The following is a 16,628-nucleotide window of genomic DNA, read 5'->3' as shown; positions in this document are numbered from 1 at the left end:
AGCTGCTGGTTTATATTTGCCGCCAGTTTACTTCAGTGTTGAAATATGCATACATATATTATGACTAGACCTGCAACTGCAGTAGAACCTCAGTTTTCTTCCACAATTCATGCTATTGTAGTTTCCAAATAAACTGAAAAATTTATTAACCTGTTTCCTGGCTTTATATTATGTTTCTTTGCTCCTCTGGGATGAGGATAATCACAATGAAAATACATATTACAATTAATATTCATTATGTTCCAAAATTATTTAAAGCATACTGTTGGCACATTTTACCTTAAAGCCCTATGCCTCGTCACATCAGAAGGCACATATTTTTTGAGTTTGCCTTCCATTCAAGTTAATGTGAAACTCTACTGACAGCACTGAACCCAAATTAATTGCACACCCTGGACTTTTTACGGCACTCCCTATTGCCGTAAATGAAAGAAGACCCACAGAATTATAACTGTATATAGCAGCAGCCAGAGCAACTGATAAACCATACCCCTTCCTACATCTGATCATCATCTGCTAATGCAATATAGAATAAGGCTTATGTTGTTCATAGAACAAACATACCTTAAATGTGCTTCCAAATATGGTTAATATGGAATAAAAAAATGTGTTTAACCTTTATTCCTTTCTTTTCAGCTAAATAAACCTTGCAAGCCTTTATTTCAAATATTCAAGACAACTGGATGGTAAATTTTGGACTCAATCCCTTATCCTTTGTCCCAGCAGCAGGGTGTTTCCATAATTAAGAACATCTTCCTCCTCCGAGATCTGCTGCAGTCTACTCCTGCTCAAGTTCGTAACATTCCAGTAAATGGTGATTAAAGTGGATTCAATAAAATAAGAAGGCAGTTACAATATTGTTTCATTCAGTGGTTCATTATGATTTTGCCAAGTGTCTGTCAACTGAAGAAAGTCAGCTTTGGAAATGACCCATATCTGTGTGTATCTATAAGTGTACACACAGGCAACAGTTTTTTTTTCTATTAGACTTGATTATAACAAAAGTTTAGAAACAGATCAGTATAGATATAGAAACATATAGGCAGTGACTGCCTGGTTTCCAGACTATTGTGTCATAACATGGGAAATATCGTAGTCTAGCACAAAATACAATTTAGATCCTTGCTATAACAGTCATACACAGTAGATGTTGTACGTCACTTTGAATTACCTTCCAAAATAATGAAAATATAATTTAGATAGTCTGAAAGATTTTTGGAGTAGTTTTCTCTATTTCTTCTATATATTTTTTTTTATATACTCCACAGATAAATGTTTAATGAGTGTATATTGGTAACGATTGGGGGCTAATATAGGTAGTTTTTTTGATAATTAAGCATATGAAAAAGTACAATTTTACATTCAGGGTATATAATGCTTAAAAGATATATGTATTTTTTGTGTCCGTATAGTCTTGAAACAATACTTAAACTATTGTGTACTGTATGTTGTAAAGGATATGGGCTTTAAAGGTTATAATAATAGGGATGGAAAATATAACTACAATTTTTGTGATGGGTATTAATAAATCTATTTCTGCACTGCTTTAATTTTACCAATAACTTTCTACTGATGCTAACCTGTTTTGTCCCAGTGCACACTATTTGCTTTTGGTTAATGATCTGCTACAAAACCACAATTGTTTTTTTTATATAGATATATAAACTAGAGGGAACTTTCAACACTATATGCAGGGAATGCTATTGTTGTCTGTAAATGTTTTCTAACGGAAACTTTGGTGAACTGGATTTATATTGATCATATTCAGTATCTGTGCTACTAAACCTGAGCCCCCACCAGGGGTTGTGCTTCATTTCAACATTAGATACATGGTTATGTTGAACAAGTTTAGGGGCTGGTTACTTTAGTGCTGTGCGTGCATGGTGGAGCGGTGTCATTGTTTTCCTTGGTTTGCATCCTGAAAAATAAAAAGACTTTTGAATTCGCATTAATCCAACCTTGTGAAACTCCAAGCAATTCTTTTACGACTCTACATGTTGTTCAGTAGTGGATGTGAGCTGAGTAATGCTAACAAATAAATATACACACAATTTTCTACACTATATCAACCAATTAATGTGCTGAGCCATTTTAACCTGCCAATGAAATCTGTGAAATTTTAATAACAGCAATTTGTTTTCTGTATATCTTTATTCTAGATGTGCTTCCACTGTTAGTATTTAGTTATCGTGTGCTGATATTAATGTCCAGTTACTATGGTAGCTTCATATACTTAATTAACAAAACTAGCATGAAATGCTGACATAGTACTGTAGACCAAATCTGTCTTCCACACGGCCATGTGAGGAAACCATTACTAAACCTCTGCACCATGGTGAATATATCATCCTTTGAAATGTCGCAATATACTGATGGGCACAGTGTATATATTTCTTGCCATAAAAAGATTGATATAACTAAAATGTCAATAAAATCGTGGATTAAGTTGATGGTGTTGCGAGTGTGTTTTCTCTTTTATTCTTTTGAAATTAGAATTACTGTGGTAGTTTAAATATTAATTTATAACTAGAAAGAAGTTTGAGAACAAACTTCATGTTGGTTTAAATATATTGGAAAAACCACTGTGCAAAGTTTGGGGACCGTAGTATTAATAGTTAATAAATGGCAGCAGTTTAAATTTAAACCAATAAAAGTCAATAGGTAAATTGTGATTGGTGGTTGGTGGGTGTGCCCACTTTTTCTAACCTTGATTCAAATCACCCAGTGACAAACAGTGGGCACCCTGGCATAAATAGTGTGAGAATGGCAGCATTTTAAATTTAACTAAATAAATAAAATTCAATAGATGAAATCTGATTGGCTGTTAGTGGCCCAAACCACTTTTCCAATTTTTCACCTGCAGTCCCCCAGTGACCAACTTTGCAAAGTTTGGGGCATAAAAATTGTGGGGCTGACAGCATTTTACACGTCACCATTGAAAGTAAATAGGTGAAATGTGATTGGCTGTTGGTGGCTCTGCCCACTTTTCCTAACATTGATCGGCAAATACCCAGTTTAACAACACTGGAATTAATACTTAAATAATGGCATCAGTTTAAATATAAACCAATGAAATGTAATGGGTAGAAATGGATTGGCTGTTGGTGGCTCCGCCCACTTTTTCTAACCCTGTATATGTAGTCAGCCAGTGACCGACTGTGCAAAGTTTGGGAACCCTGACATGAATAGTGTGAGAAAGGCAGCATTTTACATTTAAACCAAAAAATTTTAATAGGTGAAGTCTGATTGGCTGTTGGTGGCACCACCCACTTGTTAAAACCTAAAAATTCAGTCCCCTAATGACCCTGGTGTTAATACTGTGAGATTTACATTCTCCCCATCAATGAGTCTGCCAAAACTTGAACTGGCAAATAATTTGATTCTGCTACTACAACTCCCAGTGTCTTTATGAACTTGCCAGCTTTAAAGGAGAAGGAAAGGGTTAAAAGAGCGACCCCCCCCCATAACTGGAAAGGCCTCATGTCCCTGTAGCTGATCGCTACCTTTTTTAACCTGGATAGCCTGTATATTGCCTGCACTATTTGATTTTAATGAACGCTGTATTTGTTCTATTGCGGCCGCCATGTTGGATATTTAATTGAGAGAACTGAAGGTATGCCTGCAGCTTGAGATTAACTCTTTACTAGCCTTTCCTTCTCCTTTTTTTTGTTCTCAATAAATCAAATTAGAATGTTGATAAATCTGCTCCTTAGTGTGATGGACCCATTAGTATTGAAAGGAAGTTTGCAACTTGGATTCATTTTTTATCCTTTGTGTTAAATATTGACATATTTTGTTCTGCAACCCTCAGACTTGGACAATTGGCTGCTGTCTGGTTGCTGGGCCTTATTAACGTACAGCGATTGGAAGATTACTAATAATCTTAGTATGGACGATTATTAGGAAAGGACCTGAAAAGAAAGATAAGCTATTACAATTAAAAAAAAATACAATTACATTGAATAATGGCATTCAACCTATTTTTTGGTTGGCAGGGATCTCTGACCCCCCAGCAACCAGATATATTCCATTCCAGGCTTAAAGCAGGCAGAAAAGAAATGCAAATGATTATTAAAAACATTCACATAAAAAGTAAAGATCAATTGTAACATTGTTTAAAACATATCTATCTATAATAAATGAAAAGTTAAGGTAAGCATACCCTTTAAATTGGCGGTATTTCCCTGTACTTAGTACTGGTAAGGGATCTGTTATCCAGAAAATTCCATATTGCAGGAGCGTCATCTCCCATAGACTCAATTTTAATGAAACAATTCAGATTAAATGTTTTTTAAACTTTTAAAGGAGAAGGAAAGGCTAATAAAGAGTTAATCTCAAGCTGCAGACATACCTTCAGTTCTCTCAATAGTGCCCTTAAGTCTCCCCATATTTCTCACGTTCAGATGATCTGAAGCCAAACGGGGGGGGGAGCAGGAGAGAGCAGAAAGCAAAAAGCTGCGTGTCTCTGGCACAGGAAAACGGACACAACTAATCTTTTGACAGGGAACTCAGTGCAGCGTTTCTGTGAGTGCTTATGGCTGTATTTACATAGACCTTTCTGATAAAGCTTAGTTTTTACCTTTCCTTCTCCTTTAATAAGTGTACATTAAAATTCGAAAGAGGCTACAAGGGGCCCCTGACCGCACTGGGCCATAAGCATTAATCCGCCCCTGGATATTCACCAGAGAGAGATCAGAGAACCAGTGTTCTAATCATATTAACACAAAAAGGGGTAAATGGTAGCTGATTAGTGTCTGACATATTTACACAGGCAGAGAAAACTCCACTTGTGATATTAGCCTAATGCTTTCTCTATTTTAGACACATAATAACGTGTGTCCCCTCATCACTCTGCATGGTGTATAATTACCAGCGTCCTCTTTTTGCTTAGCACAAATTCTCCTGAGATTATTATTCTTTTTAACAAACCAATAATGGCTTTCAAATAACTGCTACTGGAAAGACACTACCAAGTTTGCCGGTCTATTTATTTTTATTGATCAATAAATCTCTAAGTGTTGACTCTCTTGGTGATTGTTCGTATCCTGACTTTGATGGGATATAAATGTACTAGTAATTGCTTTATATATACAGACAAAAGAAGCAGCTGCAGCTTGCTTGTGACTCAGGCCTAACAATAAATAGACATTCTTAATTACATTACACTGAACTATAAATAGTGTCTTTTATCTCTGTCTAGTTGTGATGATTAGTTATGCTGCCATGGTGATAGTAAGACTAAGCATATGTTTAAATATACCGTATAACATATTGAAAGCCTAAATTGTTATTGAAACCATGCATTTTATTACTTCTAACTGATACACGAGCATGAATAAATGAGAAATATATTAGTAAAGGACTATTTCTTAATTTTCCATTAGAAATTTAAATATCATTATAAATTATCCTTTTCATATTTTTGCACTTTTTATATTTCTATACAGTACATGTTTCTTAAGTTTCAAGGCTATGGACAATGTCCCCCCTGAGGCAAGGAGTATGGCACCTTCTACATATTATTTATTGTATGGTTCTCTATACTTCCATATTATAGGTGCACCTCCTTGGAAACGCCCTTATTATGGGGCAATTCATTTTTTATTGTACAATTGCAGTTTATACAAAAAGGTGTATACTATATAATCAAAAAAATGCCTATTCTGGTCAACAATTTCAATAGCTGCTCCCATAAATACAGACACCCCCTTCCTCCTTCACCCTACCCATCTTGTGTATAATTTAAAATACAATTAGGGAGTGATGACAGACATAGGCCACACTCTTGCACCCCTTTAATGCTCTTGCACTTCGGCCCCAGTTCTTCATACATGATATTCATACGAATTGAATCTAGTTTCTGAAAAAAAAGTGAAGCATCCAATTTACATTTTACATAAGTATGTTCCAGCAGAATCAGCAAATTCAAAATTAACAGTTTGCTTTATTAGTCTCAAAAGGGCTACAATGAATATAATTGAATTATAAATGCACCTTTCTTGTTCCTAGAGAAATGGGGCTCCTGGGAAGCCAGGTCTGCCTTCTACTTTTTAATCTCTCAGAACCCCATGGAACCTTTGAAGACCTTCCATATTAAGTGACATTGCTGTAAAAGGTAATGCAGTGTGTAGTACAGGGTTATGCTGGTAGAAAAAGTGTATGTATACTGTAGAAGAACAATTAATAGGCCTGAATAACAGTGCTACCTGAGGTACATACTTTTTTAAATGCTTGCTTTGTGGAAGAAAACAGAAATGTAGAACAAAATATCCATACTCAACCGCTTATTCAGAAGAACAGGGTTGTTGTATTGATTGGGTGTCAACATGTTAACGACAACCAAAAAACAAACAACTGACATTGGGTGCAAACAAATGAAATATATATTCTAGACTGAAAGGCAATTCTAAGAAAAGGTTTTCATTTTGTCCAGTTTGATTTGAGAAATTATAGTGTCCCTGGGTATTTTAATATGCATTCTCCAACTTTGCATTATGATGATGCACGGTGAGAAGGATTAAAAATGATATACTGGTCTAATGTAATGGTAGCATAGAGTTAAAGTGCACATATCCCTTGGCCTTAAGTTGGAATGGAGAGGCCAGTTAATTCACTGGAAGTCTCTATAGCATCTCTATATTAACTTAATGGGGCTGTGCATGGACATTTAGCAGGCGTTGATTGTAAGGTGCTTTGATCAGATCCCTCAGTCTGTCAGTTCAAATTATACACATATACTGTGACTTAAAAATAAATATGTGTGTTGCTCAGATAGGTATGGCAATACCTCTTTAGTTTGCCTTAGGTCAGGAATATTTCTCAAGAGCATGTTATGTTACTTTGCAATATACAACTCTTTGATAACAGGGGTGATATTTCACTTCCACTAACAGGTAACATATTTGTGTGCCAACCATTTCTTCCATCCTGGCGGACACTGTGAGGGAGACTCTTTCAGTGGTAGAAAGGAAGTACTGTCTTGGATGCTCATCTCTCCCTTAGAAGTATGTGAATGCTTCCGCTATGGTCTGTCTCTTGTGTTTTTCGTTAAACATTTATGTGATTGGCTTTAACTGTCTAGGACTAAATGCTGAATGCAGTCCAGTGTATGGATTTCCTAAACTAATTAATAGTTTTTTCCTTAACCAATTAATAGCTGACTGACATCAGACATAGATTAAAGAAGCTATTGTTTTGGCTCTAATTGTGAGCCAGTAGGCAGTGACAGCAACCAATATCGGCATGTGTATGTCCCAATGCTTCTCTAAGGGGTTGCTTAGACCCCCCCCACACACACACCATTGCACTGCCATATTAGTTTGCTAAGCATCTTAGAATTCATTTTACATAACCTCTCCCTCTTACATTTTGTGTGAAGTTATTTTCCCCCTACTAAGGGGGTCTTAAACATTCAGGCTGAGTTTCATAACCTTTATCCCTTGCACTAAATGTGTTTTCAACACTAATTGAATAGTTTTATGGTCATGGGCTGTATGTCTGTCCTTTGCCCAGACATACCATAATGGCACCATTTTTGGTCTAAATGGTAGTAATTAAGGTAATTTATTAACACAGACTTAGACAAAGCACCCATTTAGACTTCGTTTTGCACTTCTACCTCAAATGAAGTCCAAAACTGTTTCTTTGATATAAGCAAAATGGCTCTTTCCTAGTGTGCTGACTGTGGAGCTGGCACAATAGGAACTCCGCGTTGTCTGGAAGAAATGCCTTCCCAAAGATGTACAAAGAAAAAGAGAAGACATAACGCTTTGTTGTAAATCTGTGGGAAATCCATAATCAGTGTTGAAGAGGTGATGATTTTCCTACACAGCTAGGAATGCATTGCTGTATAAAGGAGGGGCTAATGTAACAACGGGTGCAAAATTTGTTTCACATCTGGTTAACCATAACAAAAAATCAGAGGCTAACATCATGGGCATAGCCTCTATAAGTGCAGAACATAGTGTACATCTCAAAGTTGTAAGCATCACTAGCATTAAGGTCATGAATAAGCACATTAGTAAACATAGCCTCAAGGCAGGAATAATATTGTATTAATCTTAACACCTCTTCCGTATCAATTAACAATCTGGAACGAGTGTACTTTTCCCTTCATCATCGTGTTCCTATTTTATAAGTGTGTAATTTTAAAAGAAACTTAACCAGCATAAATATATTGCAAAAAATCTTTAAATACTTAAGAAATGTGTCTTTTGGGCATAATAGCATGACATTCTCAGAATAAATCAACCTACATTTTGTTTCTCCTTTACAGTAAAATCTTTTTTTTATTAACTTCATTACTTAAATAACAAACCAGAATCATTTTTCACTATATGATCCAGAAAGGTTATTTAGAAAATGACCTTGCCATAAATGGATGAATCTTTTGACATCCTTTGTTCAATTAGAATGAAATTAGAGTTGGCAATCCATCTTTTGTGTTATAAGAAAACAAACAATCGAACCTATCTAATCCATCACAAAAAATTCAGTTTCTATTTATTTTTCATCTTGACACCAGTAAAGAGTTTTTTTTAATCTAAACTATGTAGTGTTACTTTTTTCCTTGGACAGAATAAAAAAAAATAGCCAATAAGCTGGTTCTAGAGGAGAATAAAAGGTATAATCACTGGGAGTTTCAAGTTGATAGACACCCCCGAGTGATTCTTGTTGCTTGCCTCCTACCCTGGGCCATTGCTCCTCTTTTTTAAGAAATGCACCAGCAGGGCCTCACATGTCACTAATCTGACACGGTGAATGTCAAAAGATGATATCCTGAAATATGGACTCTATGTCGATAGGAACTGTAAATGAGTAAATGTAATAGACTCAGATGAACACCCAACTCTGAAGTAACCGCATCTGTCTAGGATCAGCCTAGATAACAATCCTACCAGTGTCAGACTGGCCCACCAGGATATGAGGAAAACTCCCGGTGGGCCCAGGTGTCAGTGGGCCTCTTGTTCTAACTATTTAGCCTATTTCATAGTCATTCCCTGTTTCTGTATGGGGACAAGGAAGCTTGATAGATGGTAGAATAGAGTATATTATGAAGAGAAAGGAGACTAGGATAATAAAGAGTTTGAGGGAAGAGAGGAGAAGAGGAATTAAAGTTTTGAGAGTGGGCCCATGGTCCAGGGTTTTCTGGTGGGCCCCTGCAATCTCAGTCCGACACTGAATCCTACACTGCCGCACCCTAAACAGTTGCTCCTGGGAGAGATAGGAATAGAGCAGTTTGGCTTTAGTTATAATAGAATTGACGTCATTTCATCAGTCCACCAATGGTTTCAGGTGCAGGAAGAAGACTGATGCCGGCTGACTCTTGCCCTGCATTTTTCCACAGGCTGAGAATTAGCCCTGTATGGCATTAGCCTAAAGCAGGGGTCGGGAACCTTTTTGGCTGAGAGAGCCATAAACACTACATATTTTAAAATGTAATTCCGTGAGAGCCATACAATATGTTTGGCCGCGGATCCTGCGGGGCAAGGTAGGGTGGTTCCCAAGGATGCCGGATGCGGATGCGATGCAGAGGAGGGCATGGCCTGCGCTTGGCGGATAGAAGACGTGTTCTAAGGCTTAGAACACGTCTTCTATCTTCCGAGCACAGGGGCAAGGTAGGGTGGGTCCCAAGGATGCCGGATGGGATGTGGAGAAGGGCATGGCCTGCGCTCGGCAGATAGAAGACATGTTATAAGGCTTAGAACATGTCTTCTATCCACCGAGCGCAGGGGCAAGGTAGGGTGGGTGCCAAGGATGCCAGATGCGATGCGGAGGAGGGTGTGGCCTGCACTCGGTGCATAGAAGATTAAAGATTTGGCAGCGAGCCAGATGCAGCCATAAAAAGAGCCACATCTGGCTCCCGAGCCATAGGTTCCCTACCCCTGGCCTAAAGCAGTAATCCCCAACCAGTGGCCTTAGGGTCGAACTGGAGTTTCCAATGGCCCCCGCCATGGCCTTCACACACCTCCCCACAATTAAGTGTATAACTGTCCCTTTAAGGAAAGATTTTTACCAATGGCCTGTGCCACATAAGGCAGGTAGCTGGAGCTTAGGCACCTAAATATGTGGCTAAATTGCAGCAAATGAGCATAAATCACCATTTGGTTGCAAATAAGAGAATTGTAATTCTAGAATCATGATTAGGCTGAGAAGGGTTAAAAGGAGCCCAAGATCCTTCACAGTGTAAGGCAAACACTGAGAGTCTTTGTAAACCAGAAAGTATTCACATGTCTCACAAAAATGAGAGGCTTTTTTTCATCACTTAAAATTTCTATGAATGTATTAACTCAGCTTGTGGTTTTAGCTTTGATGTAACTATAACTGTCTGCCATCTTAGTGTGCCTTGTCCTTATCCCTCCATTGCCTTAGCATTACTGCAGCTCAAATGGTGCACACAAATCACTTTTATATTCCATCTAATTTTATTTTCCTTTGAAAACAAAAAAAAAAAAATCATCCCAGATCAGTGACAGTTTGTGTGAAAATGATGTGCTGCGTTCAGCTCTCCTGGTGGCAGTAGGATACTCATGTAATCCTTTCAAATCAAATTAAAATTCTTTATTTATGGCATTTAATTATGGGATTTAAGATTCATTTTAGACAACAGAATTACGTAATTAAATAGAGATTATGTGCGTATTGCTTTGTGCTTTAACTGACTTTAACTCGACAGAAGCTCAAACAGTGAAGGATTTGGATCTATAAATACATAGCAAATCATAATACGAATAGTGCTCGTGTTGTCATGTTGTCATTGGATAACATTTTTAAAACAAAAAAATATTCAACATCCTTTTAGTTTTGGTTACTATATCGAGTATGGATTCATGGAACATGTACAGTAACACTAAAATCTATTCGCAAGTTGCTTATGTGCTTGCCTCCCACATGTCACTGTCAGATAGGGCAGAGCTTCAGCACAGGGAATTTTGGGGACCTTGGTCTCTTCTGTGTGACAAGCTATTTATACTGTACTATATTTCTACTTTGGAATGGGGGTTTTACTAGCAGCTATCTAAAAGCACCATAAGTGGGGAAAGGGTAATAATATAGTATGTACTGTATATACTCGAGTATAAGCCTAGTTTTTCAGCACCCAAAATGTGCTGAAAAAGTCACCCTCGGCTTATACTCGAGTCGGGTGCCATGGGTCCCTCCAGACTAGCACCCTCTGTCCTTTGTTTGCAAATTGGGCCACCTGCAACCAGAAACTCCAGTGCCCTGGCCTAGACTCCCACTAACAATACTTATTTCCCCTTACATCCCTCCGGGATCGGGTCTGCTGCTAGTTTGCCAATGTGCAATGAGCATGGGGTAGTACTCATATTGTTTTTGTTGACCCTCTTCTCCGCTTACAGAGCTAGTTTACTGTTTTTCTTTGAAATAAATATTGAAAAACATATACCCCACTGATGCCTCAATTAATGTAATTGTATTGGTATTTATTTTGATAAAACTTAGCAGTAGCTGCTGCATTTCCCACCCTAGGCTTATACTCGAGTCAATAAGTTTTTCCAGTTTTCTTAGGTAAAATTAGGTACCTCGGCTTATAATCGGATCGGCTTATACTCGAGTATATACGGTAACAGTATTATATTCCTTACTGCAATGGAGGGCAAGTAAACCAGGGTCTCTTATAAAGTAGTGAGAGACTGGGGAAATATATCTATGGTCTATCTATAACATACACATCTGGGTATATGATGACACATCTAGATAAACTATGATAAATTAGATAAACTTTATATATGTGAAAAATGGGCATTTAATAGTAATTCACACCTAAAACAACTAACTTTCATAGCTAGCCTAGCTACTGTAACCCCTCGATAAGCAATAATATAATCCTTATTGTAGTGGGTGACAAGTCTCCTTCCTGTGACATTTATTCTACATATACAGTATATTGTCCCTAAGCTCAGTAAGCACAGTAACATTTATTCTACATATACAGTATATTGATCCCTAAGCTCAGTAACTGACAGCAGCACGGAGCATGGGCAGGGAATCAGCAGAAAAGAAGATGGGAAGCTACTGGGGGCTTCTGTGGTGGCATTGATCTTCCCTGCTAAAGGGCTGGGGTCACCTTGGGCTGGTACAGAAACCCAAAGCATTTCCAGCCTACTTCTTTAGTTCTCCTTTAAGCTGAATTACACCTAAACAGGCAATGCAGACTAAATGAACATGCAAAAAATAATGATACATTATAAATATAACACTGATTACATTGGTAATTCATTCCCACAATGCAGTGTTTTTTCTTTAATTCTGGAAGGCAATAGTAGGTAACCAGACAATTCAACCCTCCTGTCCAATACACATCCATGTTCAGTCAACTGCACCGCACATATATGCCAACTAAATGCTTAATTCAGGATGAGCTGAAACCCTGTTCTGCTAGAGAAAGCACAGACACAGTGCACCCCTTGCTGTTTAACTTGCAGTGTGTGCTTCTGTGTAATGGATGTCTGGGGAACATTTTAGGCACTATGCACACTTCAGCAGCAATTTTTTATTGACTTCGCATCCGTGTTCCTTATCAATCTGAGGTGCTAAAGTCACAGAAGATTACAGGTGACAAGAAATTGAAATAAAAATGAAAAAGCAAGATGCGGTCCTGTTAGTTGAATAATATATTATAGCTCGATGTCGTAAAAAGAAAAAAATATAAATGCACATATTCATCTTTGCCTTGTTCTGTTGAAGCAAAGTTCTGGGAATCTGCTGATTGTAGCGCTGCATGAGATAAAAGTATAGAGAAGATAAAAGATGAAATGAGATTAAAGGCCACTGAGAATGATCAGTACTGATGCCCAATTGTGCTATGAATGTACAATGATTCCAACTCCCACAGAACTAATTATGTTTACTCAGTGAGATGTTCTAGAATCCACAATAACTGATACAAACCTTTAAGGGCCATGGCACATGGGCCACATTTTTAAGTAGCCCAAAAATCTTACATTGAAATTACACTGGTACAAACAAAGTAAACAAAACAAAGCTGCTGTGTAGCCATGGGGGCAGCCATTCAAGAAAAAATGAGAAAAGGCACAGGTTACATAACAGATAAAACACCATTGTATTGTACAGAACTTATCTGCTATTTGCTATGTAACCTGTGACTTTTTTCCAGCTTGAATGACTGCCCCTGTTGCTACACAGCAGCTTATTTATATCAAATATAGTAGTGTTTCTGTAGCAAACATGCACATTTTACCAGTGCAGGGCAACTGTACATTGTATTATAATACAGGTATGGGATCTGTTATCCAGAATGCACGGGACCTGGTGTTTTCCAGATAAGGGGTCTTTCTGTAATGTGGATCTCCATGCCTTAAGTCTGCTAAAAATCATTCAAATATTGAATAAACCCAATAAGGTTGTTTTGCCTCCTATAAGGATTAATTATATCTTAGTTGGGATCAAGTACAAGGTACTGTTTTATTATTACAGAGAAAAAGGAAATCATTTTCAAATGATCACAGACCTTGAGTAAGGGGGGAAAATAAATAATCACTATATACAAGCTGGGCCTTTTACAAAGTTATGGGGGGTAAAATAATGCACATTTTATTTAGAAAAGCAACACAGCAAGACAAAAGCTTTAGGGTGAAGACACACAGAGCTACCAGTAGCAGCTATTTGTTGTGGCTAAAAAAATACTGATAATTTACTGATAACTATCTCTATGTGTGTTTTAGCAGAGGCAATTCTCAGTATTGTCTATGGCAGGGTATTTTTTGTTTTTTGGTAGCTGTTACAAGTAGCTGCTACTAAGTAGTTCCATGTGTCTTCACCCTTATGTATTTCGTGCCTACGGGGGGACATAAGGCTTTTTCTAAGATGATTCCTAATGATTTACTGCACATTTAAACAAGAGAACATTTGCAGTCACTGGTAACTGGTAATCCCTATTATCCGAGTAAGTCTCTTTCCTTATCTAGCACATTTGGAATGATACATGATTATGAACGTGGGATATTGTTGATAAGAAAACTGACATTGGAAATGGATTAAGCTTTAAGTTACTTTTTCATAATGCAGGTAATACAGGCAGCAGGCACTTAGTATTACAGAACGCCGTCTCCTTTCAGAGCCTGGAAGATTGCGTGGGCACAGTGTGCAGAAGCATTTGCCCATCAATCTTTAGCTCTGCAGCAGGTAATTTTTATCAGCTGATGTTCTTTCTAGAAGCTATTGCAGAGCTTGTGTGAGCTAATCAGCCATGTGGGACTACAAATGGAATACGAGGCAGGCACCTTAACTCCTGCGCTGCCACAAAAAGCAGGTTAAAATGCCAAATGTCGAGCTTTGAAAACTGGCACCAAAAATGAAAGTTGTCTGCCCCATTTGTGTATGCTCTGAGCAAAAGCACGTATACATTTGTGTCATTAAAACACCATGAAGAAAGTGCTTGAACCTATATAGTCTATTACTGCAAATCAAGCTCTATAATGGAAGTGAACCTGTACATGAAACCTGCCAGTGTGAGACATTGTCCAGGGTTCTATTTGTGCTCTGTGCCACCTGATTTACTGAGCACAAATGAAAAGCTATTTAGAAAATGCCCAGCTGTGTGAGGCCCATAATATATCATCATGTGGATGCAACTTGCATGACAGGAATGGTATAGAAATTAACACAGTTAGGGCTCGTACTAGAATTTTATCCTGCATTCCCTTGTGGTGGTTTTCCCATACAATTCACCACAAAGGAACACACTGGGGTTTAAAATAGGCCCTGTCATTTCAAATACCCAGAGGCCCAAACAGCCCCCCACCTGCCCACTAAATAGTGAGTGTCTATGGCATCTTACAGCAGCCCCTCTGGCATTTGCCAGAATCCACAGATTGTCTGTCTTGGCCTGGTAATCATTGTACCATACAGAACTGCAATTGAAGGGGAATGCAGCTGTATTTACCCATATTTTACTGTCTTCGGTGCAGACACTATAAAAGTGTATAGTAGAGCAGCAGAACACACAAAAAAAGCCACTGCAAGGGAACACAGGAAATAAAGACTTGTGCATATAAGGCTTACACTCTTTTTACACTTTGCAGGCTAAACAAAGTAACATTACATTAAAGTCCAATAAACCACACTTGTTTTACCTTAGTCTCTTAGAAAAGGGTGCAAGCCTGCCATTTGTGCATTATAGCCTTTACATAGAGAATATTTCTCAAGCATGAAAGAATTTTTTTTATTGAATGATTAGGAGAAAAATACAATACAATAATAAAATATTACAATAAATGCTGATACTTCCTTGTAGTTTCAGCATTCCTGGCCAGAAACTTTATGATAAATATGCACCAATAACAACCAACTCTGTACTGCCGTTTGGGTTCCTACAAGTATATCTGTACCTTTTGCAGATGTGAAACTTGGATGTTCCAAATGTAAAAATATTGCCCAGTGATTCCATAGTCACAATTAATTCTCACCATATGGGAGATATTCCGCAATGATTTACTACTAGCCTTAAATTACAGGTTGCAGCATAGGAAGGCAAGACAAAATCAACTTTGAACAAATTAGTAAATGAAGACGAAATGTACATTTCTTTGTGATACAGCATTGCCATTTTTCTAGAGCTTGATAAACATCTCAAATAATTCTGTTTCATTGCCCAGTTGCATAGTGCTATTTAGTCACTGGTCCTGATACACCTACCTGTACATTACTGCAGTGGTCCCCAACCTTTTTTGCACCACAGACCGGTTTCAAGCAAGGCAATTTTTACAAGGACCAGGGTTGTGGTTGGGGGGGTGGCGCAGCCAATGCATAGTATATAATTGAATTATTACATATATGATCTAAATGTAATTATTATTGCACTTTATTTTATTATTATTATATCATAAAATATAATACAGCTCATCATAATTCAAACTCATTGGGGGACCTAAGCTTGTTTCCCTGCAACTAGATGCGCCCAGCACCCTTGCTTTTCTTACTCGCACCTAAGGGGTGACATCCTCTGATGCTTAGTATGGAACTTTAAGTACTTTGGCCCTTGTCGCAATCAGTAGAAAGCTTCCTGGGCTTCGCATTGCTGTTGTCATGGCTGTGTAATACATTGGAGAATTGAAATAACAGGTATTTTGGACCAGAGGTGGCCCAGTTCAGCACAGCCCACGGCCCGGCACTGGTCCCCGGCCCGGTGGTTGGGGACCCCTGCATTACTGGATGTCTGACTATGGTATAGGGTAAATGTCCCTGAGGTTCTTTGGGGGTTTAAACTTGGTAACCCCCTAACATAGGGTACACCTAGAAATAGGGTGAGCACAAGTGCCTAACAAACCTAGTTCTCTACACAAGATTCCTGTATGTAGGACAATAACTAAAGGTGTTGTACACTGAAATACCCATAAAAATCAGCCTCACCAAATGAGAGGATCTTTCCCTGATATCCCCACCACAAGGTGGGCAATACCGGATTGATTTTCGGTCAGATGTTGATCACAAGAAAACCAGTCATTTACAAAGACAAGTCTTATTCCATTTAACCATGTATAGTAAAATGTTAGCTATGGTTATATGTATAATGTCACAGCATAACTGCAAAGGTACTGTGTGCAGAAACAGATGGTAGAACAAGGAAGGAAATTGTATTTTTACAG

General features: G+C 38.0%; 1 protein-coding gene across 15 annotated transcripts in view; it reads left to right on the top strand.

Annotated features, from left to right (window-relative positions):
• The window catches only part of camk2d (calcium/calmodulin dependent protein kinase (CaM kinase) II delta), a 107,369-nt gene extending 104,919 nt beyond the window's left edge, over positions 1-2,450 (top strand). For 14 of the 15 annotated variants that reach the window (XM_031890418.1, XM_031890379.1, XM_031890449.1 and 11 more), the window contains one exon: positions 637-2,450. In XM_031890418.1, coding sequence (XP_031746278.1) covers positions 637-640 — 4 coding nt within the window. In that variant the 3' untranslated portion in view covers positions 641-2,450. 15 annotated transcript variants of the gene reach the window in all.
• Positions 2,451-16,628: the final 14,178 nt, after the last annotated feature.

The sequence above is a fragment of the Xenopus tropicalis genome, chromosome 1 (assembly GCF_000004195.4).
Source record: "Xenopus tropicalis strain Nigerian chromosome 1, UCB_Xtro_10.0, whole genome shotgun sequence".
NCBI classification, from domain to species: Eukaryota; Metazoa; Chordata; class Amphibia; order Anura; family Pipidae; genus Xenopus; species Xenopus tropicalis.
The sequence above is the reverse complement of the archived record's forward strand: the minus strand, read 5'-3'. Positions and strand labels throughout refer to the sequence as shown.